General features: G+C 39.1%; 2 protein-coding genes across 5 annotated transcripts in view; both read right to left on the bottom strand.

Annotated features, from left to right (window-relative positions):
• Positions 1–10938, bottom strand: part of pxk (PX domain containing serine/threonine kinase) — a 28310-nt gene extending 17372 nt beyond the window's left edge. For 3 of the 4 annotated variants that reach the window (XM_032549194.1, XM_032549197.1, XM_032549198.1), the window contains exons 1-6: positions 10687–10937; positions 7775–7825; positions 6239–6286; positions 1828–2014; positions 1605–1682; positions 1–74 (exon numbers count right to left, since the gene is read on the bottom strand). In XM_032549194.1, coding sequence (XP_032405085.1) covers positions 1–74; positions 1605–1682; positions 1828–2014; positions 6239–6286; positions 7775–7825; positions 10687–10791 — 543 coding nt within the window. In that variant the 5' untranslated portion in view covers positions 10792–10937. Of the gene's footprint in view, positions 75–1604; positions 1683–1827; positions 2015–6238; positions 6287–7774; positions 7826–10686 lie in introns of all 4 variants that reach the window. The other variant, XM_032549196.1, reaches the window with a different exon arrangement.
• A 1874-nt stretch (positions 10939–12812) lies between these two features.
• The window catches only part of il17rd (interleukin 17 receptor D), a 51549-nt gene continuing 38034 nt past the window's right edge, over positions 12813–26327 (bottom strand). Inside the window, exons 8-16 of the mRNA XM_032549192.1 lie at positions 24538–24603; positions 22905–22959; positions 22587–22697; positions 20820–21004; positions 20629–20744; positions 18379–18630; positions 17314–17778; positions 15748–16019; positions 12813–14405 (exon numbers count right to left, since the gene is read on the bottom strand). Of these exons, the coding sequence (XP_032405083.1) occupies positions 14302–14405; positions 15748–16019; positions 17314–17778; positions 18379–18630; positions 20629–20744; positions 20820–21004; positions 22587–22697; positions 22905–22959; positions 24538–24603 (1626 nt within the window). The 3' untranslated portion in view covers positions 12813–14301. The remainder of the gene's footprint in view (positions 14406–15747; positions 16020–17313; positions 17779–18378; positions 18631–20628; positions 20745–20819; positions 21005–22586; positions 22698–22904; positions 22960–24537; positions 24604–26327) is intronic.

The following is a 26327-nucleotide window of genomic DNA, read 5'->3' as shown; positions in this document are numbered from 1 at the left end:
CCAGCTCAGCAGGAAGCGCTCTTTAGGCTGCTCCTTATTTTTGATCAGGAAATATTTCTTCCTTATTCTCCATCCTGAAACAGTACAAAACAGATTTTAAAATCTTCCAGAATTAATTCAGTGTATTTAGTTAATATACCATCAACATTTGACCAAAAAAGGAGATAATTAATTTTAAAATGCACTTTTCCGAGATTAAGGGCATTTTGAGTCACACTGGCTAAATCAGGAAGCAAAGGATGATGATGTAACGGCGTGAGTACAGAAGATCAAATCCATTGTTCTCCTGTAAAATTAACATCTACAACTTCCCAAAAAATACAGTCGCTCATCTGATCCTCTGCACTGTTTTTATTTTTCTTATATAAAATAGTCTGTTGTCTTTATAATGTACCAATACACATAACATTGTTTTAAAACATCCTAGTAAGACTTTTCTAATAACTGCACAGTATTTTTATGTTATTTTCATCTCCTTGTTGTACAGTATATAATGGTAATATGGTTTGTTATACATTTTATTTATTTAACACTTTTTAATCTTTGTGTGCTGCTGTTACACCTGCATTTCCCCAGTGTGGGACAACAACGGATATATTTCTATTCTCTAAACAGTCAGTTTCTGAACTCTAATCAGCCTGCGAGTTCATCAATCAAATTAAGAGACAATTGTTTCCAAACATTTTACAATTTCTCTGTGCTTTCTCTTATAGATGAGGTCATCATTTTACGTACAGCTGAAAAACTTGCCATGGTCTACGAGTTTAACATCAGTCGATAATTATTGATTAGGTTTTTTTATTTGAAATATCTGAAATGCTGCCAAACTGGTGGCGTGACCTTTCCAGTTTTATCCAGTTTTCACTTCACAATCTTTATTTTTAAGCAGTTATGAGGCAACAGTGTCCAAATCTGCTGCTGCACAATTTACTCAACAGGTTGTTGCTAGGTAACCAAAGAAAGAGTGAGTTGCTACGGGTAACCAAAGAGTCAGAGAGTTAGTAGATTCCACTATTATATACTTATATATTATATTATACTATTATATAATATTGATTATTCTATTGGAAATATTACCTATTGCTATTAATAATACATTTATCACTAGATATATTGTTATTGATTTATTGGCCAGGCCTAATTTCAAAGCAACTAAAGAAACTTTCTCTCTACAACAGCAACGATTTAAAGGATCTGGATGTACATCAACTTTTGTTTTTACGTATGTATATTATTCTAGTTTTTATTTCTGTTTACATGTGGTAAATGTTTCTGATATGCAGGATTATTTTCCGACCACAAATTTTACTGAACACAGTAGTTTCATGAAAAATTATGAACCACTTTTAAACTATAAATTACAATTTAAAGGTTTGGTGCATTTTTCTTAATAGCAGTAATTAGATATTTTTTTAGAGGAAAAAAAGGCAGAAAACAAAGAAATGAACAAATGTTTATCAGAGGACAGAAAACAGAATCCTCTCTGGTTTGTCTTGTATAATAATTTCATTTTAGATGACATAAAACTCATGACAACAATGAACTTCCCGGCCTGAGAGGTCAGAGTGCAGCAGGTCAGTTTGCCCCTTCAGAGCGATGCTTACCCATATCCTTAAGGGGCTCCAGGACCTCCCACTTTGGGTCTGACCTGAAGAACATGGAGACTTGCTGCAGAGCAATTTCTAAGAGACAGAAAGAGACAGACTGCATCATCTCAAGTCTACTTTCACTTCAGGATGGGATTAAATATCTGAGGGAATTCAGGAGCTCCTTAACCACAGAAAACAGCAACCAGAAGTTCTTCATAGATAAAAGCTGAGTACCAACCTGTGTAGTTGGCTGAGTAGTTGTTGGGGTCGAGGAACTTCTTGACAAACAGGGAAGTGCAGATCAGGGGATGCTGGGTAATGGAGTCCAGGTAGGCCTGCAGCCCCCTCTGCCTCTCTGCTATGAACTCTCTGTCCATGTTTCCGATCAGTTTCTTTGGAGGGAGCGGCAGACTGATTCCACACACCTGAAAGCAGGAAGTCATTCAGATCTGGAAACAAACACCAGAGGTTTTCCTCCTTCCACAGACTTTTTACTGAGATTTAAAGCTGCAGTATTTAACTTTTATTTAAAAAAATATGTTTTTAACATATCTGTTAAAACTGTCACCATGTTGTGACAGTTTGCCATGAGACAAATAATCTGTGAAAATATAGATCTCCTCCATCTTCTCCCTGAGCTGATATTCCCATCTGAACAAATTCAGGTCTTTGACCAAAATCAACCAATCAGAGCCAGGAGGCGGGTCTTAGCGCTGTCAATCAACCTCATGAACACGCTAATGGCGGAGAAACAACTTATCGTCAAAGGAAAACTGTTTATCTGCCATCATCGGTGGTTATGCTAACTTAGCATAACCTGAGCTATTTAGCATAGTGACAGTTTCAGCAAATATGTAAAAAATATTTTTTTTATAAAAGTTACGTCCTGCAGCTTTAACAAACACAGATCCCAAGACAAGCTGGACTCAAGCTGGATAAAGACACCAGTTCAAAGTTGGGGTGATAACCCAGAGCAGGAAATGGGTAGAAACACTGCCAGCTTCCTGCGATTGTGACCAAAAACGGGCCAACGGTGGAGAGAAATGCTGCAGTTCTGGTCCAGCCCGAGTGTCTTACAGGACCCGGTTCCCGTTCATCCCCATGTCTCTGCGTGTCTAGTTTTACTCCAACAAATAAGGGTTAATAATCAGATAACTTAGATTTTCAAGTCTGTAGATTCTAAATATCCCGTTAGTATAAAATAAGATGCCTGATGTAAGCGGACCAGGCCAGATATCAGGGTACGACCCGGTTCTACTAAAGCTTGGCTGCAAACCGCTACAATCAAACATTTTCTGCATTTACAAGTCAGTAAGAAATACCTCCAGTTTCAAACAACCACTTATATGAAAAATATATATAAATAACCAAATTAAAGGGCTGAACAATATGGCTGAAAAACATACAAGCATTCCATATAAATCAATATCGATAATTATTGATCATTTTTGTCTCAAATTTCTGACATTTTGCCAAACTGGAAGTATTTCAGTTTGGTTAAACATGACCTTTTCTAATTAATCCAGTTTTTATTTCACGTCGTTGTTGTTTACTTTCAAGCAGCTAAGAGGCACGGGGGCAAAACCTGAAACTGCTGCTGCGCCGTTACTCAACAGGTTGTTGCTAGGTAACCAAAAAGTTAGTTGATCCCACCAAGCTCGCTTAGCTAGCCAAAAGAAGTTTAGCAGCTAAAGTCTTTCCTCTGCCTACATCTCCCAGAATGCTGTGCGGTTCTAGATCATAGTTCAGTGAATAGTTTTTATATTGAATATTCTACCAGATGTGTCATATTGAAATAAATATTATTGATTTATTGTTCAGCTCTACCAGATTATATACCTGCAATAATCTTATTTTAGCAGCAGCAGAACTGAATAGGGAGCAGATATAAGTTTATATTCTTTTTTTTCTCCTTTTCATTCATAATTTCTTATAGTTGTTATCTGAGCTATTTATATTTATTTTTAAGTGAATGAATTAAAAAAAATGACATGAATGCTTTTCAGGTTGAAATAAAAGCAGTTGGATAAAGTTAGTTTTATTTGTTTACCTTAAAACGTCACAAAAAGGAAAGAAAATAAAGGATATTTTATAAACCACTAAATTCTACAAATAGAGCAATATGCTTATACTATACACTTTTCATAGACAGTAGTCTACAACAAAAGACACATATCTAAACACATTACATATACAAACCAGCATAAGATTTTATAATTTTACATTTTAAGGCTCTTAAAACGCTCACCAAAAACCACATAATTTGAGATTATTAAATGTATTCCATAGTTTCACACCAATAAGTGAGGCATAGAAGTACTTTATTCATCCCAGCAGGGAAATTACTTACCTACATCTAGATTTTACATTTTTCTTTAGCACATTCTAACTTTCCGGTTCTGCACTTTGATTAAAAGCGTAATCTCAGAGCTAATATTTACCGGTCGGTGATTCTGCATATTCCTGAGCCGCAGCACAAATCAGTCAACCTTAAAAAAATGTCAAAGTTCAGATTTGGACGGATAAAAATAGCAGAACTGAGACTCTGTTTTGCAGGATCAAGCAGGGGGTCTGAGTGTTGCAATCCGCCGTCAATCAGCGACGCAGATTAGCCAAGACGAAGCTGTGGGAAAACCCAGAACAACGGACCTGGGAAGTTGCAGCTCAGGTTACTGCACTGCTTTTCTTCTTCCACACGAATAATTTACCACATAACACTTCCTGAGTGATTCATCAAGGTTCGTTATTGTACTTTGAGTCTTTGCAAAACACACATTATGTTCTAACCAGGGTTATAAAAGTTTTGGTTTATAATAGTTTTGGGTTTGTTATTATAATTTAGTTTCCCTAAATTAAACTAAACTATACTAAACTATAATAACATGAATTAGACAAACAAAAAGTCTAATTTTAACTGAATTAGACTTTTTGTTTGTCTAGTTCAGTTAGTTTTAGACAGATTTTAGAGTGTGTTTGCTAGTTTATTAGTTAAATATTGTTTAGTTTTAGTTTAGATTTTATTGGTTATAGTAGTAGTTTTAGTTTTTCATACTTTGATTAGGTTTTAGGAGCAGAATTCAAAAAGGTATAAGTATTGTATTGTGACGATGTCTACATTGTTTGGGTGATGAATACTCAACAAAAGAAACCATTTTGAAAAAACAATTATTAAATTATTTCTGAACAACAAACTGACTGGTGTTTTATCACAACATTTGAAGTCGCCATTTTGGGGATTATCGCCAGGAGGAGAATGGAGAGCTAGCTTCAGCTAGTTAGCATAGCCTTTACTAGCCTGGGCTACTTAGCATAGCTGTCATGACATAATGACAGTTCAATCACTATATAAAAAAATGTTTTTTATAAAAGATACATACAGTAGCTTTAACCCAGCAAACAGAATTAGAAACCAGTGGTAGTTTATTAACGTTAGCGGAGGATGGGTGTCAACGACTCAGTGATCTCCTGGGTTACTGACTACTTGACAGGCAGGCCACAGTTTGTCCGTCTGGGCAGTGTTCTGTCTGATGTGGTGGTCAGTGACGTAGGAGCTCCACAGGGAACTGTGCTTTCTCCCTTTCTCTTCACCCTGTACACCACTGATTTCCAGTACAACTCTGAGTCATGTCACCTACAGAAGTTTTCTGATGACTCAGCGGTTGTCGGGTGTATAGGGGATGGAGGGGAGGGGGAGTACAGGACACTGGTGGACGGCTTTGTGGAGTGGTCTGAGCAGAATCACCTGAGGCTCAACATTAGTAAGACCAGAGAGATGGTGATTGACTTCAGAAGGAAGAAGATACCTTCACGGCCACTAAAGGTCAAAGGGGAAGTGGTGGAGGAGGTGGAGGATTACAAATACCTGGGAGTTGTAATCGGCAACAGACTGGACTGGGCATCTAACACTGACGCTGTGTGCAAGAAGGGGATGAGCAGACTCTATTTTTTAAGGAAGCTGAGATCCTTCAATGTGTGCAGCAAGATGTTGGAGACCTTTTATCACAGTGTTGTTGCCGGCGCCATCTTCTTTGCTGCTGTGTGTTGGGGAAGCAGCATCAGAGCCAGCGACTCTAATAGACTGGACAAAATCATCAGGAAAGCTGGCTCTGTACTGGGACTAAGGCTGGAGTCCCTGGAAACTGTGGTGGAGAGGAGGACACTGAAGAAGGTTCTGTCTATTATGGACAATAAACAGCACCCTCTCCACCACATAGTGGACAGACAGCGGAGCACCTTCTCACATAGGCTGCTCCAGCTCCGCTGTCGTAGGGACAGATACAGGAAATCCTTCCTGCCACAGGCCATCTCACTGTACAATAAAAGCTAAATCATTGTTCTGCACTAATCAGTCCGATTTTGCACAACTGCACTGTGGCACACTTGCTGTACATATATTTACATATACATATCTGCATTTTTTTTTAATCTTTGCAGGGACTGCTCTTAAGTTGCTTTTTATATTAACAGCATGTTATATTTTATTTTTATTTTTTATTTTGTCTACAATTGCTACTCAGTGGTGGATGTTGTGTGTCTTGTCTCTATGCTGTAACTGCGAAGTAATTTCCCTGCTGGGATGAATAAAGTAATTCTATTCTATTGTATTTCACCGCTAATGTGGTGTTTGTTTCAGTTAGCATGAAACTCACCATCAAGCTGCTGTTCAGGATGTCGAAGTCGCTGTAGCGGCGAATAACCTGCAAGAAACACATTCTGTCAGCTTCAACTGACTTTTTCCCATCCCTTTCTTTTCTTATAAAGAAATTACAAATAATAGAAAATATTTTTTCCGTTTCCATCGTAACCTCAGACAGTCAACCTGAATTTAAGGCTGTACAAGCTGTGAAACAAGATGGCTGCCCTGACATCACTCTAAACCACAGTGGTTGGAAAAAAATAAATGTTTTTCCAAATCCATCCATCCATCCATTTTCTAACACCCTTGTCCCCAGTTGGGTCAGGAGGAGCTGCTGCCTCTCCAGCTTCCGGGCGAGAGGCGGGGTCACCTGGACAGGTCGCCAGTCTGTCGCAGGGCAACACAGAGACAGACTGGACAAACAACCAGGCACACACACACACCTGGGGAGAATTTAGATAGACCAATTTACCTAACAGTCATGTTTTTGGACTGTGGGAGGAAGCCGGAGTACCCGGAGAGAACCCACGCATGCACAGGGAGAACATGCAGACTCCATGCAGAAAGACCCCGGCCGGGAATCGAACCCAGGACCTGCAAGGCAACAGTGCTACCAACTGCACCACTGTTAATATCTATTGATATAAAATATTCTCAGATATGTGAATTTAATGGGATGTGTCATCTACTAGCACAGCGTCCTGTTAGATCAGTATTTCATCACCATTCATCTGCAGCTGAGAGGAATGGAGACACTTGTTGCTTAAAGCCCTAGTATGTAACTAACACACACACACACACACACACACACATATATATATATATAAGATTTGTTCATATTTATTCATACTGCCACCATGTTGTGACAGTTTGCTATAAGACAGATAATCTGTGATTTATCAGGGAGGAGGTGGCTCTCCTCTACCTGCTCCCTGAGCTAGTAAGAAATGCAACGCGTTAGATCAAAATCAACCAATCAGAGTCAGGAAGCGGGTCTTAGTGCTGTCAATCATCCTCACGTACGCAATGATAAATGCACTAATGGTGGAGAAACAACTTACCCTGAGAGGGAAACCGTTTATCTGCCGTCATTGGTGGCTATGCTAACTAGCTTTAGGATTTACAGCTGGATCCATGAACTGCAGTGTAGCAGACTGTTATTAACAGCGCTAAGACCCGCCTCCTGGCTCTGATTGGTTGTTTATAGTCAGCTATAGTCAGCACTGGGAGAAGACAGAGGAACTCAATTTGTTTCACAGATTATCTGTATCAAAGCAAATTGTCACAACATGGACATTTTCAACAAATATGTAAAAAATATATTTTATATAAAAGAGACATACAGCAGTTTAGAAGGTGCAGTTATCAGGATGTTTACCAGAAGAAACCTTTTCTATTAAAACCTTGTTGGAAATAAAAATGAATTAGTTTCTGGGCTCTCTGAATCAAAAGCATTTGGACATCAAGACTAATCATTGGTTTATTTATAGTCACATTTTATGAGATCTTCCTAATATGAGTAAGCTGAGGCTGTGATTGGTGCGTTTACCTGCCAGCTGTTGTCTGAAGACACGCCCCTCTGGACTCTGATGATGTACTCCTGAGACACAAAGAAGACATGAGGATTTCCTTTATTTAGTGTAATCCAATTCAACCTTCCACTAGTTTACAGTATTTATAATGAGCTGCTGCGGTTGGCTGAACACAAACATTTAACCGTCATGACAAACAGAAAATGTTTGACATGTTTTATCCTCCTTTATCATTTCAGAGGCAAAAAACATTTCATAAAAAGATAATCAAATGAAAAGGCTTTCAGAGAAATCACACCTTCTAAAATAAAAACTATTTTACTCGTTATAAGTTATAAATATGTGTAGTTGGGAGGAAATAGAAAAAAAGGTAAAATAAAGGTTTATAATAATAAATTTAATTTAATGCTGCTAATGTGATTTCAGTAGTTCTTCCATTTCGTGTCTGTTGAGGTTTTAATAAGCGTCACAGAAACTGTTCTGGCTGCTCAGGTTTATGGGAAGAGTTTTTCTGATCTTCCTGCGCCTGCGAGTATTAACTCTGTCTGACTAAGTGGACAAGCATTTGATATGGTTTGATGCATCATGTAACTGGAAAAATTATTACTAAAAATAATAATAAAATAATATAAAACCAGCGTGATGCGTGACTACGAGCCGAGCGTGAAACTCCTCACTGGGCTGAACCTGCATGATGAGGTTAGCGCTGGTTCGTTAACCACTGAGGCACCGGCCAACCGGGACCAGACATAAACTTTACAGGGAAGACAGAGTTGGGCAGCGCGTTGAGATGTAAACGCCACATAATGTTTTGTTCACACATATGAATCATTCTCACTGCTCCCTCAACCTTTTCACCATGTCAGTGATCTTCTTAGGCCTTCTAACGAGCCATCATTGGATCCAGGTGCGTTAAACCAGGGAGAGACTAAAATATGCAGGATGCCGGGCCTCCAGGACCCGCTTTGGGCTCCCCTGATCTGGAGAAACTCATCCACACGTTTATCTTTAGTCATATTTATTACTGGAGCAGCATCTTCACAGGTCAGGTCTGAATAAAAAGTATCTATCCTCCAGCTGCAGATGATCCAGAACGCTGCTGCTGGCGTTCTGACTAAAACCAGGAAGTTGGAGCACATCACCCAGTTCTAAAGTCCTTACACTTAGAGAATAGACTTTAAATTACTGTCGGCAGTTTACAAACCACTGAACGGCTTAGCAACACAATAAATTAAAGATCTGCTGTGTCAATATTCCAGACCTCTCAGGTCTTCTGGTTCTGCTCTGCATCCCTACAACCAGAACCAAACATGGAGGAGCAGCATTCAGCGTCTATCCACCACAAACATGGAACAAACTTCTAGAAAACTGCAAAACAGCTGAAACATTGAGTTCCTTTAAATCACAACTAAAAACCCAGCTGTTTAGAGTAGCTTCTGAAAATTAGAAATTAAACCTTAATCAATATATTTGATGTGTAACTGTGTGTTCTATAACTTTGATTTTTTTGTTGTTGTATTTTTGTGTTTTTATGATGTAAAGCACTTTGAACTCCCTTGTTGCTGAAATGTGCTGTACAAATAGACTGATTGATTAAACATTGATTAGGAACAACAGAGAAATAATTCCCCATGTAGTGCTGGTCCATCGCCACACTTCCATATGGGAGACAGTAAATGACGCCTAACTGGATTTCCACTCCTTTTTTCTTCTAGATACGCTACTTCCTAAAGAGGGCACTGTCCTGTGAGGTCATTTCCTTTCCCTTATGTGTGTAAGTATGTGCATGTGTGTGTGCGCATGTGAGTAGGCAGCAGCTAAGAGAGATGCTGGTGGATCATTTATAAATTAAACATGTGTTTTATTATGTGTTGCTGAAGTAGTCTGGTGTTTTACTGAGCAGAGCTGGACATTCAGTGTCAGGCTAAGCCTTTAATGCTGACAGCATCTGCAGAGAAACAGAGCCGGTCCAAGGCATATGAGCCTCCACACCGCTAGGGGACCCCCAAGAGAACCAAACTAGAATGATGCTTTTTTAAAATTAAAACTGAGTAATACAAACCTAAATCCTATTACACATGGAAAAAATTATTTCTATGTTTTTATAGTTGGTACACAAATGGGGTATCGACTATAAACTCTTATTGCTGTTAGCTGATATCTCTGTTGGAGAAATATAAGACATTAAACTTCTTAACTTGTTTACTGTAAATTCAGTGTTTTTCTGTAAGTGTTACGTTCCAATAGTTAAAATAAAATGGCAAACTTAAATATCACCCTGCATCTCAAAATCCAAATTATTATTATTACTATTTTGTTTGCTACAGGGAGCCTCAAATGAAAATATGCATCGGGCCCCAAAAAGGCTTTGGCCGGCTCTGGATGGAAACTAAAGATAGGAGTAGTCTCTGCAGATTTCACTGGTGGAAAGGTCCAGTAACGATGATCATACCGGGCAGAGAGCAGAGGTTCTGATTCTGTTATGGGGGGCAGGCCTAGCATCAGCATGCTGAGCCAACTCAGCTGATCCCCGCCAGACTGTCAACAACGCACAGCGCCTTGGGCCTATTATCGGACAGGGGGTCCCGTCCTGCTTCGTTCTCCTTCATCTCCAGAGCAAATCAGCAGGAAAGTATCAAGGAAGTTGCCCAGTCAGAGCGTCCGAAAATAGGCTCCAAGAGTACATTTGGTGGTTCTAATGAAGTTCTGACGACTGTAATTACGCTTTAAAGTTGTAAACTGGGATTTTACAGCTACGTTTAATCTGGAGATCAAACCCCTCGGTTACAGACACACAGCGGAGTCCGATAGTTGTACCAGCAACTACTCCTCTCTTGAGAAGTTCTTCAGAAACATCGAAGCGGGGCCCCAGATACGCCTCTGACCGACGCCAAACGCTGCTGGCGGGCCAGTCCAGGTAAGAACTCACCGTGTGGGACTGAAGGTTCTGGCTGGCTTCGATCAACGCCGTCAGCGGCAACGTGTCGTCCAGCAACAGCCTGCCGGGGGTCGGGGACTTCTCCAGGAGAGACATCCCGGATGAATAGACAGTGGAAGTGGGAACCAAATGCGTTTGTCTGTCGGTGACACCGAGGCGGAACTCCGCTGAGCGCCGGAGGAGTTCCAACAGCCAGCTATCAGTTAGCCGAGCTGCTAGCCAGCAGAAGTCAATGCTGTGGCACAGCGACAGCGCCACCTGTTGGTCTGGAGGAAAAGTATCAACAACAGTTTTCTTTTTTTTCCTTCTCCTTCAGAAGAAACGTGTTTTTTTTTTGGCGGTTGGCAAAAGACGTTTTGTCAGTATTACCGCCACCAACCGGTAAGGAGTGTGGACCGCATGACAAGAAAAAAGAAAACTATTATATCCTATTATACAACTTGCACTGTTTCAAAAAATCAAATATACCCTGATATCCTCTGCTTCCTGAATCTTCTGCAATAAATCGACAATGTCAAATTTCCTTTTCATACTACTAGGGTTCTTAATAAATTTTGTTCTCTCAATTTGGTAATTCCTACAATGCAAAATAACATGTTCTATTGTCTCAAATTCCCCACAATCACATTTCCCTGTCTGATGTTTCCCTATCAAAATTATTGAGCAATTCAGTTCAGTATGTCCAATTCTGTACATGAAAATAATGATCTTTTCTCTCCTGTTTATTTCTGTTCTCATTTTCCCAATCCTCTTTTGGATTTTATAAAACCACCGTCCTTTCCTTTCTTCTACCCATAACTTTTTCTTTTTTGTTTAATTATACCCTTTATTTCTCTTATACTAAAACTAACATTGATATCTATCCTTTGCAGACTGGTAATCTCTGTAGCCATCTTGTCTGCCGTTTCATATCCCTTAACCCCGTGATGTGCTGGAACCCATATAAGACTTACTTTTAGCCCCATCATATTGATTCTATAAAGTGTTTGTCGTATTTCAAATATATCTGGCCTATTGTCAGATATATTAGATATTAATCAGATATTATTTTGCAAACTCACTAATGAAGAACTAGAATCTGAGTAAATGATTGATTTTAATGGTCTTACCTCTTCCACCCACTGAACTGCTAAAAGTAAACCAAGCATTTCTCCTGTATAAACCGAGACTCCATCACTAACCCTTTTTCCTACTTTAATCTGTAACTGTGGCACAATAAATGTTATCCCTAACCTATTAACTGTATTTTTTTGATGCATCTGTATATATGTCCATATATCTATCTATCTATCTATCTATCTATCTATCTATATATATATATATATATACTTTAACAATGCTCAAAATCTTGTCTTCAAACAAAATGTAAAAAAACGTGTTCCAGTTCCTGGCAATGTGGGTCAGCTCCGTGTGGCATGGAGTAACATTCCACAGGCCACCATAGACAATCTGATCAACGCCATGCAACGATGTGTTGCTCTGAGAGACGCAGCTGGCAGACACACAAGATACTGAAAAATCAAGTTCTTCAACCTGACCCCATCATGTTCAAAGGCCTGTCAATCTGCTACAAAAGGCCAAACCAGGATGTCATTAATGCTAATTACTAAAAATCTATTTTGAGTTTCTCTATATATTGCATAACCCAAGTGTTCATAAAACTCTTCTTTACAAACTGTAAAGAAAGTGGAGTGTGTTTCAGTATTAAAGTCAAGGTAACTGTCCTCCTGTGTTTGGCCGGCGCAGGGCATTCTGGGTAACTGCAACCAAACAAGAGTCAAGAGGCAGCAGGAGAAACGGCTCGTGGTCTTTAGCCAAAGACAAAAGAGAAATCCTCCAACCACTAAAATCTGACACCACTTCATTTTTGTTTATATTTTGTGAAGAAAGTTGCACTTAGTGTTTTCTAAAGATGATTTCATGTTGTTTCCTTCAGTGGTTCTTGGTGCAGCGCCCCCACAGGTGAGGAGGGGAACAGGTTTTTTTCCTAAGGGTTTGGTTGGTTTGATTCAGAGCAGTGAGACAGAGAACCGCAGCAGCTGAAAATGTACCAAATGTTGCAACCTTAGTCTCCAATCGAACCGAGTCTACCAGACTCAGGTGAGGAAACAGAGATCTTCCATCCTATCTCATGTTCTCATGTTTTATTTAAGTAATCGGGCATGATTGTTGCACATGAAGACAATTTTCGTTATGCTCTATCTGAACTGAACTTGTATTTAGAGCATCCTCTTCATGAAAATGCTTTACAACAGAATATCTTCAGTCAAGGGTTTCTTCACAACCGTTGTAGCACAGACTGCTACAGGAGATCCTTCCTGCCCACAGCCAACAGAATATAAAACAAATATTTGTAGAACCTTGGGTACAATGAGTTTCAGCCACATTTGATTTCCCTTTGGGATCAATAACGTATCTTTGACTTGATTTAAACGTCAGTCAGAAGATCTTCCAATGAGCCGCTTCATTTAATTTTCACTCTTCCTCTCCAGGTACTTCTATTCCTTAGTGAATTAAGAGTGAAAGCATGAAACTTGTTTTCTATAAATGTAAAACACTTGGAAAATGTTAAAACCACAGTGAAAATATTGCAGGAGTGACACAGGTTACAAACATGTAAAAAAAAAATACAACAAATTGCTTTTCATAAACTCAAGGAGAAAAATAAAACTCTTCTATTTATATTATATCACATTATCAGGTCATACAACCACTTTTTAACCAGATGTCAAACAAATTGTTGCTGCAATGTTTAAACATAAATTACATTTCTGTGAAGGGAGATTAGCTTAATAGAGTTTGTTGTTCAAAACGTCAAAAAGATTGACCAGAAACATTTACATAAAAAGTAGCACTTCATTAAAACACATTTTAAACCAAGAATATTAAGAGTTCAGCTGATTTCCCTCTACTTTTATAAACCGATGCTTTAGTCCGTTTAGTCCTACAAAGTCCAGTTCGTTTGATGCTAATCAAACTCTGAAAAAACAACAAACCTCAGGTCTCAGTTGGGTTGAAGTGAACTCTGGTTCGGTTCAAGCAAACCAGAGACTGCTACAAAAGCAGGAATGGACTACAGCGCAGTGCATCCTGGGTAAATGCAACCAAAACAAAAATGCTAGAGTTTAGAGCTAGCGGGAAAAATGACTTGAGGTTTTTAGCCAAAGACGTAAGAGAAATCCTCCAATCTCTAAAATCTGAGAACTGCAGCAGCTGAAAATGTAACAAATGCTGCAACTTCGGTCCTCTTGCATGTTGCTGTCTGTCTGTCTCCACGTCTAAACGCTGCATGAACCAGCAGATCAAGTCTTTGGATGTCAACTTTGGTCTGCGGTTCAGAAATCCTCTAGTTTGATCCGACAAATCTTTCCTGAAGCGAGTGTTGGGGTCGTGGTGGTTGTTGGGCCCACATAAGCCTGGAATCAGCAGTGGCCATAATCAGTAGTTAGTGGTCTGACCACAAATGCACGACAAGCGCTACCACCGATGCGCTCCCTCTGCCTGCAGCTCCACGACTCCTCAGCACCCTTCAAGTCTTCTGGTTTTATCTTCAAATCAACAGCGGCATGAACCAGCGTTCCCTCCTCGATTGGCTGGCAGCCCGGGCTACAGGGAAGCTGCATGAGCGTCGCTGCGCTCCAGCTGGTGCAGCTGAGGTTTGCAGGCGGCGCTGCAGCGAAGTGACGACACTGCAGGCGGCTCCTCGTCACCTGAAAGACAAGCAGAGCGTTATTTACAGACAAGTCTGATAAATCCATGCAGAGACTGTAGAATCAGTGCAACAGTTTTCAGACCCCTGCAGGTATAATTCTTAGATAAATGTGAGGAGAAAGTAAGATGATAAATTGCTTGTTTTAGTTTATTTATTAGCATTTAATTAAGTTTCATATATTTGACAAATGTATTCAAGAGGGAATAAAAACAACAACTAATTATTAGGGATGCAGGATAATTGGTATTGGTCTGATAAATAAACAACCTATATTTATTTTTATCTTGGTGCCATCTGTTTCTGATCATTTTTCCCCCAAAAGTGTAAAACGATAGTGAAATACATATAATATCAGTTAATATCAGTAATCAGACGTAGCAGTGATACTAATATCGGATATCGATATCGGCCCAAATATTCATATCATTTCTAGTATTTATATCCCTCAATTTTTTTGTCAATATGCTGTTACAACCTGTAATTTCAATCAATTATATTTTTTTATATTATTAAGCATCAACAATACAAATTGAAGACAGAGGGAAAAATCTCACATGAAAAACCAAATGCTCACGATTTTTGTTTTGCATATTTCATTACTCATACTTTTTAAAAGTAAACATTTATATTCAGACCCTTTCATCAACTTTATTGCAACTAATTAATGCAGTTCAATCTGAGTATAAATGTTGAAGGCACTGAAGGTGCTTAATATTGATAATTTGATGATTAGTTGATTAATTCAATAAAGAATTGGCACATTCTGAAGATTTTTCATTTAATCCCTTTTTTATAAATGAATTAAAATGCAAATAAACAGATAAGTTTCTCTTTAAATAAGAAATTAAACATTGTATTGCCTAAAATGCATCATCAAACCATTCCTTTAGTGATCATTTGTAGCAAAAGATGCATCTGCAGTTTTAAAAAATGCTTTTAACATCAACATGTGTTAAATGTCCATTAGAATTTACAGTTTATTGATTTTTGCAAAAGTCTTCTTACATTATTATCATTCCATTAGTACCACTATATTACTTGGAAATGGTTTCAAAACAATCTTATCATTTATTGTAATAACTTCTGGGTCAATTTATTGTCCAGTAACATTTGTTATTGTGACAGGCCTAGAGACAAACCGGCCTAATCAATTATTATTGATATCGTCATATGAAACGATGTGTTGCTGAAACTGAACGGTGACAAAAAGTGAAAAGTGTGGCAACTTTCTGGGCTCCTTAAACTTTCTTTTATCTCTTTAATCGTGTTTTTGTTCTTAATCTGCAGAAAATCAGAACTAAATGAGGAATTAATCTAACTCTGCAGCGCTGCGGCTTTACCGAGGCCAGACGAAGACGATTCGCTGTCTGCCAAAGAGGAAGAGTCTGCCTGGTCATGTGACAGTCCCTCCATCAGCGGGATGGAGAGCTCCGACGACGGGACGGACGAGTCGTAGATTCCAGAATCCCGAGGAGGCGGGACGTCCGGGCCGGAGGAGCCGGGCTCCTCGGTGTGGCCCGGAGCGGGTCGCTCTTCATCCTGGAGGACACAGGGAGCTGAGGAAGAGGAGGAAGACTCTTCGGATGAAACTCCAGATCTGCCGGTGGACAATCTGCAGAGAAAAAGCAAATGCCTCTTAACTCAGAGGTCATGCCCACAATAAAGTTTCAAAGTAAGTTTTTAAACTTTTCCATCACCACTTTGAAGATAAAAACAAAACAAATGAACTAAAGAAAATTCAATTCACTATTTGAATCACGGCAAAAACACAAAACAAGACAAGAATAATTTTCAAGTAACTTATCAGCAAGATATAGAAGCTTGTTTTAAGGAAATAATTCTTTAATATTGATAAAAGAAAAGTACTAATTTCATTGGCTGAAACATACTCTTAGGTACAAAGCTAATGTTAGCATGAGGGCTATCACTATCATGTTGACTAACAAAAAATGACTCCATGCGCTGTGCCAAGTAAAATTAGACTGAGGGTTATGACGAGCATGGTGAGAAACACTAAAGGACTTCAGACAGAAATCAAACACTTTCCAAACCTTGAAAACACCAGATTGAAATTCAAGCACTTTCAAGGATTTAAAATGGCAGTGCACATCCTGGGGACTAGGGATGCATCAATAAGAACATCTGAGGCAATATTGATAACCGATATTCATAATGCTATTATGACCCATTACTTATTTATCACTATTATATATAATTATATACATTTCACAAACTCTTTGACAACTTTGGAGGAAAAAAAACTACCAGAAATAGACGGCAACAACTAGGCTTGTTGCAATACATAATAAATCAATTAATGGTATAATAAATTAAAGTAAGTTCAATAATTTACATTTGCATGATTTATGGTTTTTCTCTTGTCTTTCTACCAAAATCTGGATGATAAAAGTCTTCGGTCTGGTGCTACAGTCTCAACTAGGACCAATTTTGTTTACAGAGACTTCATAATTAATTTTATTTGTTGTTTGGTTTATTTATTTTGGATATTTAAAATGTTCCAGTGTTAATCAATCAATCAATCAAATGTTATTTGTATAGCACATTTCAGCAGCAAGGCATTTCAAAGTGCTTTACAATTTAAAGTTTATTGATCTTTGAGAATCTGTTCTTGATTTTATTTTATTTTTTATGCCATTGGTTGAAAATGGTCTCAAAACATAGCATAACAACATGTTATGCTATGTTTTGTTACATGTTACATGTTAAGTTCTGGAACAATTTATTGTCCAAAAATATTTGTTATCATGATAAAAATAAATATTGGTTGTTAATATCGGCCCAATTTTACTTATCGGACCTATATCGACCTTGGTGCTGATATGTTGTGCGTCCCTTCAGTGTAATAATGAGGAGTGTGAGGAGTTGAAAAGAAATGACAGACGGACCTGGAAGTGGATCCTGGGATGGATGCGGAGCAGTGCGGCGGCTCTGGGCTGGAGCCGGCGGCCAGCAGGAGCACGTTCCTCCTCGCTTCCCCCTCCAGTCCCTCCATGGACGGCGTCCTCACCAGAACCTCGTTCAGCACCACGCCGGAGTCAAACCGTCGCTCCGGCTGAGGCACGGAGGAGGAGCAGGTCGGCCGCGGAGGAAGAGGTGCGTGTTTGGAGGAAGAGGAGTCCGACGGAGCCGAGGACGCTCCTGGGGGAGACGGCTGCTTCTCGAACCAGTCCGGGTTCTGGCTGATGTGCTGGTGCATGTTGCAGATCGAGACGTAGAGCGAGCGTCCGGATTTGCTGCGGAAGTAGTTCCTCCTGGAGATGTTGACGGGCTGCTGCTCCGGGTCGGCCAGCGCGGACCGGCTGGAGTGGAGCTGGCCGTAGAGCTGCGGCAGCTGATCCATGAGCTTCAGCCTGAACCAGAAAATAAACCTGAGAAACTGCTTCTGTTTATTAAAGGACACTTACTATGTTTCCTTGAACAAATTAGGTCTATGGTCTAAACAAAACTGATCTGTTTTAGGCCAGCTTGTCACTTTAAATCCCAATAAGCTGCTGCTGGCCACGCCCCCCAACTCAATGTTTACAGTTTTATGTGAAAATGGCTGCAAACAGATGAGCAACTATGTATGAAAAGCAGAAGTGGAGCTTCCTGCACAACCAACAAGAATGTAGCAAGTAGTTTCTGGATGAAAAGTCAACAATAAAACCCTCGTCTTTTCCAGCAGCCATTATATGCCGCATAGAGCGGTAAAACCAGCTGACCAAATGTGCTGGAGCTCTGCTGGGGTTGCTAGGCAACAGTGCAGCACCTGTCAAATGTGACTTAACATTTGGGAGGTTTTTGAAATGGCTCATTTTCCAGACAACAAAAGACATTAACATATTGCCAAAAACAGCTGCGTGGTTTTAGATGCAGTTCAGACCCAAACGAAACTCCAAAAACGTACAAAAAATGGAAATTTTCACAATAGTTCCTCTTTGACCCACTGCTGGTGTCAGCCATGTTTCTACCTGGGAGCCAGACTCAGTGCCGTCGGGATGTCGCTCTCTGTGGAATAGTCAAAGTACACGGCCATGAAGCGGCTCAGCTCCGGATCCCCGCCGTCCGCGTTCTGCTTCGCCAGCCGCAGCTTCTCTGCTATCATGGCCACGGCCACGACAAACAGGTCGCCGTGCGACCCGGCGGTCGGGGAGCCGCTGCTGCTGTTGCTACGGCGACCAATGGGAGTCTTGCCTCTGCGGCTTTTCTTTTCCACGTAATATCTGAGACAGGTGGAATTGGAGACAACAGTGAATCAATGCTATTGGACAAATGGAAAGATTAATTATATTATTTATTGTTTTCTGCACACAAAAAATTCACTCTAATGCGCTAATAACTGAGCTCCTTGTTTGTTTTTGCTAACTTTGAAAACGTTTAATGCACACAGCTCCCCCGGATTAATTTTTCCACATAAACTCTAAAGAACTACCGTATTTTCCAAACTATAAGGTGCATCACATTATAAGGCGCACCTTCAATGAATGGCCTATTTTAAAACTTTTTTCATATGCAAGGCGCACCGCATTATAAGGCTCATAGAACAGCCGCTACAGCAGAGGCTGGGGTTACGTTATGCATCCATTAGATGGAGCTGCGCTAAAGGGAATGTCAACAAAACAGTCAGATAGGTCAGTCAAACTTTATTAATAGATTACAAACCAGCGTTCTGAAAACTCTGTTCATTCCCAAAATGAACAAACAGCTGTTTTATTATTTTCCCCGAGGTAAAGTCAGTGACGTGGTATTTTGGTGACAGTTTATCTTTTAACAACAGCAAGGTGTAACATATAGTGGAGGGGAACTTTTCCTCGATCCAATAAACACGTAAAAAACAGTCTGATACTGTTACGGTAAATCAAATCACAATATATATCCACTTACGCTATAACCATTGATTGGTTCATGTTAAATTCTCTGGCTGCTGCTCTGTTCCCGTTCTACTGCGTCACTGATCGCCTTGAGCTTAAACTGCGTCGTCAGCGTGTCTCTTAATAGGAGCCATTTTGGGGTCTTTACACAAAACCCAGCGTGAACTGAGCGCTTCTTCTTCTACGGGGGAAAATGAAGTCGGCGGCTGCTTACCGGATTATAAGGCGCACTCTCGGCTTTTGAGAAAACTGAAGGTTTTTAGGTGCGCCTTATACAGTAGTGCGTAAAATACGGTAATTTACTTGGCTGTTTTGTAAACAGCTGTTATTATTGCATGAACCTTCCAGACCTCTCAGGTCTGGAGAAGCAGCATTCAGCTTCTATGCACCACAGATCTGGAACAAACACGGAGCTCCTTTAAATCAAGACTAAAGATCCACCTGTTTAGAGCTGCTCTTCATTCATAATAACTGAAACATTCATCAATGTATCTGATGATTATTCTTGATGATTTTGATGATGGCATTTGACAAAACGTAATGCTTACTGCTTGTGTCATAATAGATGACTGTGGTGTTTTTATGGTGTAAAGCACTTTGAACCGCCTTGTTGTTAAAAAGTTTAAACTTTTTAAACTTTCAGTTGAAAAAAGTTGAATAAACAAATTAAATAAATACATGCAAAAATTCACATATATAAACGGCTTGGAGAACGTCTTTACTGGGCAAAACCAGCAACACAGTTAGCAAAACTCAACTACAATAAAACAGAAATTATGAGTGAAAGATCCGATCCAGAGAGTCACTTCCTGAAGCGCAGATCATGCAGGAAGACAAGTTTGAACCTGCTGATGGCGATATAATACTGTGCTGCATCATATTGTGTCACTGACACATGGCAAGACTCAATATGGTGGAATTTAACATTTAGCGTTAGCTTCTGCTAAGTAACACATCAGAATAGCGCTTTAGCGTTAGCGGACCTGATGTTTAAGAGTACTGCTGTATTCTAAAACAAAAAGGTGAGCAGCGTTGGCATAAAGGTAAAGCGCACAAGGCATACATGGAGGACGACGTCCATCACAAGTTCAAGTCCTGACCTGATGACCTTTGCAGCTCGTCTTCCCCGTCTCTCACATCCACCTTTTCTCTCTCTGTTAAATAAAGGCCAATAGAGCCAATAAAACCTTAAAAAATTCAAAAATAAAAACTATTAAGAGATCAAGTTTCTTTTTGAAATCTGTTATTTAAAGTCAGGACTGCAGGTGAGGACGGTTTTTAGGTGCTGACTTTTTTCTTTAATGTGCATCTTAAATAAATTCAGGCTCTCAACATTAAAGGGAATATTACCGCAGGCCTTTAGAGCAGACGGTGATGATGAAGTTTGCTTCATCCAGCTGTCGGCTCAACCACGACATCTGACCCTCTTTGCACATTTCCAGATGTTCCCACAGGTCCAGCACCACCTGAATTGAACAATTGATTAATTACACCTTCATGCTTTAGGTCATTTCAGCTTTTCCAGATCCGGCCTGCCTCACCTCGCAGCCGCAGAAGTCCTGCAGGAAGTAGGCAAAGCTCTGGATAACGCTGGTGTGTTTGGGGCAATCTCTGTTGGAGTAACAGATGAAAACTTTGGGGCGTGGCCACGGACGCTCGCTGTTCAGCGCTGCGCTCTGATTGGACGACTCGCTGCTCTCCTCATCCAACTGGCTGTAGATGTTTTCTAATAGCAAACAGAGATCACAAATGTTTCACATGCTAAAGTAACATCTCTTGTTTGGAAGGTGAGAGACTAGTCAGTCTGCATTGCTGAGGCGAACTGCATGTGATCTGCATGTGGCCCTTCTAAGTTTTCTGATCTTTCCATATTTTTTCCGATTAATATAACGACTACTAGACTGTTCCCACAGTTTTATTTTCCATCTCTTAAACCAGTTGAGAGTTTCCTTTGAAACAAGGTAACATCAGTTGTCAGCATTAGCATCAAAATTAACCTCCTGAGCTTTTGCTTAGTGTGCATTTTTGTCCCCATATGAGGACGCAGGGTCTTTGGAGTTGTGTTAAAAGCAGCCATCCAGATTAAAAGAAACTAAAACAGGAGAGTTTACAGAATCCAGCATTAAAAGCGAATCATTAGAGCGTTTTTCTTCTATGGCAGGGTTTTAGGATGCATTCACACCAGCCCTGTTTAGACCGATTAAGTCCAACTCTGGTCCGTTTGTCTAGGAAGTCCAGTTTGTTTTGGGAGATGTGAATACGTAACTGAACTCTGATGCGGACCAAAAAAAGCAAGCTCTGCCCTGCCAACAAACCTCGGTCTCGGTTCGGTTGAAGTGAACTCTGGAGTGGCTCTAAAGCTGCAAAGATGTTGCCATTTTTATTTGCATATTTTTCAATGACACATAAAAGATCAGCACTGATTGGCTGGCTGCGGGAACGCATTATTTCGAGGATTTTGATTGGTCTGGGCAACGGAAGCATTAAGGATGTTGTTTGGCTGGTTCTCCTTTCTTCTAGTACAGTGTAAAATATGCATGTAAGAGTTCACTTCAACATAATCTGTAACTGACGGCCATCTTGTCAGGCTGTTGCTATGACAATAAACAAGCCACAAGCTCGTTCTTATTTAACATATAAACATTCACAACAATTACGCAGTCAGTTTTTGAGCACTCTACCCACCTCTGTGTAATACTAAGATAAATATCAGTGATATATACTGTAGTACTTACTGCCGAGCTAGCAAAACTAGCTTCGCTAATGTAGCTTTATCTGCTAGCTAAGACATGTAGCCTACGTGTTTGTTACTACAGGTCGCTACTCTGGCAGTCAACAGAACCTTGTTATTCACACGAAGAGTTAATAAGTCCTTTACATACCCGTTTAAAATTTGATTGTATGAGTTCATGGATTTCAGGTGAAGCTCCTTCATGGTTTACACACTCTTCCTGTTCACTAAGTAGTGAAACTATATCTTGGTATGAAGCAGATTGTCCACATTGTCTGACATGTTTTCCTTCCCCATCTCATATGCATCAATTCAGACAGCAGCCATTTTGTTCATGTGTTGTTCTCTTGCACATTAGTCAAAAGTGTCCACATATTGTCTTTTTGTTGGTCTAGAAACCATGGGTCCGCTCTGCACTGCGCCTGCCTACTAAGATAGTGCTGATCACTTCAGACTTGTGGGAATTATGTATTAAATAGGAGTGTTTCAAAAATATTCTGACTGAGACGCTCCCAGGAGCTCTAAAGTTTTCACCAACAGTGACTCAGCAGCTCTGAATTTCATTGGCTGGCCTCACCTTGCTGCTTCTTGCGACACACTACAGTGAAGAGGGTGGCGAAGGCCGACATGATGACCAGCGGCACGGTGATGGCCATGGCACGGATAGGCCCCGCCCACGGGGAGTGGACTGAACGACAAAGCAAACAACTTATTCAAATAATTGGGGTTTTAACCATAATCTGGCTCTATAATACTAATGAAAGTACAATACAGTAACTATATATTACTTATGTTCATTGCAACACATGCAGGTAGACACTTATTCACTTATTCAAGACTAAATGTTAGAAAAGATGCAATAAAATGAAAACTGCTATCTTCCATATCGCCTCACCCTGGCTGACGTGGAACTGCATCTGCCTCCTGGTCATGTTGCTGTTGTCTCTAAGCTATAAAAACAGAGACAAAACATGCATGAAAGAGATTATTATTAAACACTAAATACACAATATCTATATCTCTTTGCTATAACCCCTTATAGTCCATACATACATAGTCTTGTACATCTATAAATAAATATCTATATCTTGTAGAGCACTTCTGGATAGATGCAAACTGCATCTCGTTGCTTGTACTTGTGACAGTGCAATGACAATAAAGTTGAATTCTATTCTATTCTAAATCATCAGTATTTGATCATTTTAGCAAAAACTTATTGTAAATTTTTGAACACATCACAACATGATTTACATAGTACAAATGTAATGGCTTTCTTTCAACAAAATATTACAGATGTGAAGTTTGACAAAATTGTTTTATTTATTCTTCAAATAAATTTTATTCTGTCCAAATAATATTTTTCCTGACATTTGTTGTATATATGTGTATAATATAATAATTTATAATTAATCAGTTACAATAACATTTAATTTCCCTTTGGGATCAATAAAGTATTTCTGAATTTTGAATTTGAATAAGTTACGTTGTGCTGCTCTCGACAGCTGGTGGTCACCGTAGCAACCACCAACTGGTTGCTAAGGGGGAGGAGCCACCAAAAGCTCCTCCCCCTTTTTCTGTAATTGTGATATATTTTGGGGTCAGCTTTACTTTTTTTTTTACAAGTATTACTTTATTGTAACATATATTTCAGACAAATGTAATCATATTCATTGTTTTGTGTGTAATTTTGCCAGGTTTTGCATGTTTTTAACTTTTATTATTAATGTCATGCCTAATTTAACAACAGTTAACTGCTGTCAGCTGCTCTTAAGGAGTCATTGCTCTGTAGTAGCATTCATTTACTATGTTTTATTTAAGGTGTAGGGGCAGAAGCTGCTGGACTGAAGTTGACCACCAACTCCATTTCCTCTTTTGTTAGAATAAATTCAGTGAACCTGAATGCGTCTGTTGTGAAGTCAACATAACGGACATGAGACGAACAAAGACGGGTTACTTGATAACTTCTTCCAGATGTTTTGGATACTGGACATTTTGGCATCAATCTCATGCCAAATAAATATGCCAATACTCATACCGATACCTTCAATCAAATATGATATTTCATCAAACTTCTGACTTGATTGTTTTAGTGATTTTTCCTTTGAATAATTTTTTTCAAACCTAGGACAAACTTTCAAAGTTCAAAATACCTTAATAACACATTAATCTGATTTTAACCAAATAATGTGCAAAAAATTATAATTTGAGAACAAATCGAAACAAGATCTTTTCTGAGGTACCTTTGAGAAACTACAATAACTACAAAATAAAAAGTCAAGAATCTGAAACTAAAGCATCAATCTGATACTGATGCTGACTTGGTATTGATATTAGTGATATTTTGATCGATCGCCCACCTCTACCCTCCATGTCTTAGACCAAGCATGATGTAAAACCTGACCAACTCTTGTTAGCCACAGTACTAAAAGCACACTACTGCCCCATCCTGGATGAAATTATGAGGTTTATGGAATATATTATCACATCTGTATGGTGTAGTTATAAAATGTCAGTGTTTGAAAATGTACCTCTATTACGTAGGTTCCTGGTGTGACGTCCTGAAGGACACACGTTGTCCTGGCCTGGTTCAGGTCCTGCCAAAATAAACAACTAAAATCATCTACAAATATCTTTTTTTTTTAGAGGTAGGCCTGTCGCAATAAGCAATCAATCAATTAGTTGCATGATAAATTAAAACAAGCTCAATTATTAATTATGAAATTATTTATTGTTTTTCTCTTTTTTCTCTCTCTGTCAACCAAAAACTGGAAGAAGAAAAAAATGTCAGTCTGGTGCTTTGGTCTCAACTGGCCCTTTGCCGAAGGACAGGACTTCATAATTTATTTTATTTGTTGTTTCTGTTGTATTTATTGTGTATATTTAAAATATCTTCCATTGTTAAATGTTCATTAGAATACAAAGCTTATTGATCTTTGAGAATGTGTTCTTGCATTGTTATGTCAATACCATTATATTACTTAAAAATACTCTCAAACTAACAATATTATTTTTTATCACAATAATTTCTGGACAATTTATTGTCCAGCAACATGTATTATTGTGACAGGCCTACTTAGGAGCGATCTCTGCAAAGAAACAATCGAGCATGAGCTGCCTTCAGACGGATCGAAACCAAGTTAAAACTCGTTGATCGAGACCAACGCTCTGCGCTTGAACGCTGAGTGAGTGAAGACGTCCCATGTTGTTCCCATGTGTCTGACTCACAGCACCGTCTGAGAATAGCAGAGATTAAAGGGCCGAGCCGCTGGACAGACTTCAAAGAGGATGCAGCCAGGAGGGGGCAGTAAAATGGCTGCTCCCTCCACCTTCCAGTGCGGATCTAAATGAGCAGACGCTTCATGTGGTTGGATATTTAGGTCACATTATGGTCTCTTGAAACACGCAGGAAAAGGTTTATTAGCATTTTAAAAGGCTAACCTGAAAGAAAAGGACTGAAAACTCAGCTGTTGTTAATAAATGAACATGCAATAGATGTGGAACAAGCAGGAAAAGTGCTGCTTATGGATCAGCTAATAGTTCAGCTGACTTCGTTGCACCTTACAGTTAAGCCCATAATTATTCATACCCCCAGCAAGATTATGTTTAGGGTGTTCAGAGTGGGCCTCGGGGGCCGTTTGCTGGCCCTCGAATGATTTTATATGCACAATCCAAGAATAAATTAAATAAATTAGGGGAAAAAACTACAGATTTTAAATTATATAAAAATATTAGAGGCAACAAAAAAATTATAATCTTTACCAAAGTTTCTTTCTGTTGTCTTGGTAACTAATCTAAGATTGGAATATTATTTGATTTATTAGTTTTTGATTGTTTTGCACATATTATTCCACATACATTTCTTGCACAAATTGCAAAGATTTCTATTTCTATTTATACAGCCTCTCCTTTTTTGAGTTGGTTCTTATTCTATATCATTATTTTAATGATGTTATTGATGATGTTTTATTGTAGATGTTTCTGTGTGACAGAGGAGCCAAATCCAGTCGTTCGCTTGGACACTAAAGCTATAAATGACTGGGCAACTATTAATTGACTGAAGATGAATAAACTTAAAGCTGGAGTATTATTATTAACTTGAATATAATTTCAGATTCTTCTATAACTTTTCTTCATGTTAACTTATAAAATGCGCTATTATTGTTACAGGTTAATTTTCTAAACTACAGAAAAGTGCTAGAGTTATACTTTGGATATTTAACACGTCTTCCATTTCCAGTGTTAAATGCTCATTAGAATTTAAAGTTAAGTAGCATTTTTATACCATTACCATCATAATAGTTGAAATTGCTGTCAAAAC

The sequence above is a fragment of the Xiphophorus hellerii genome, chromosome 20 (assembly GCF_003331165.1).
Source record: "Xiphophorus hellerii strain 12219 chromosome 20, Xiphophorus_hellerii-4.1, whole genome shotgun sequence".
NCBI lineage: Eukaryota > Metazoa > Chordata > Actinopteri > Cyprinodontiformes > Poeciliidae > Xiphophorus > Xiphophorus hellerii.
Note: the sequence above shows the minus strand (reverse complement) of the source record. Positions and strands in the feature narration are given on the sequence as shown.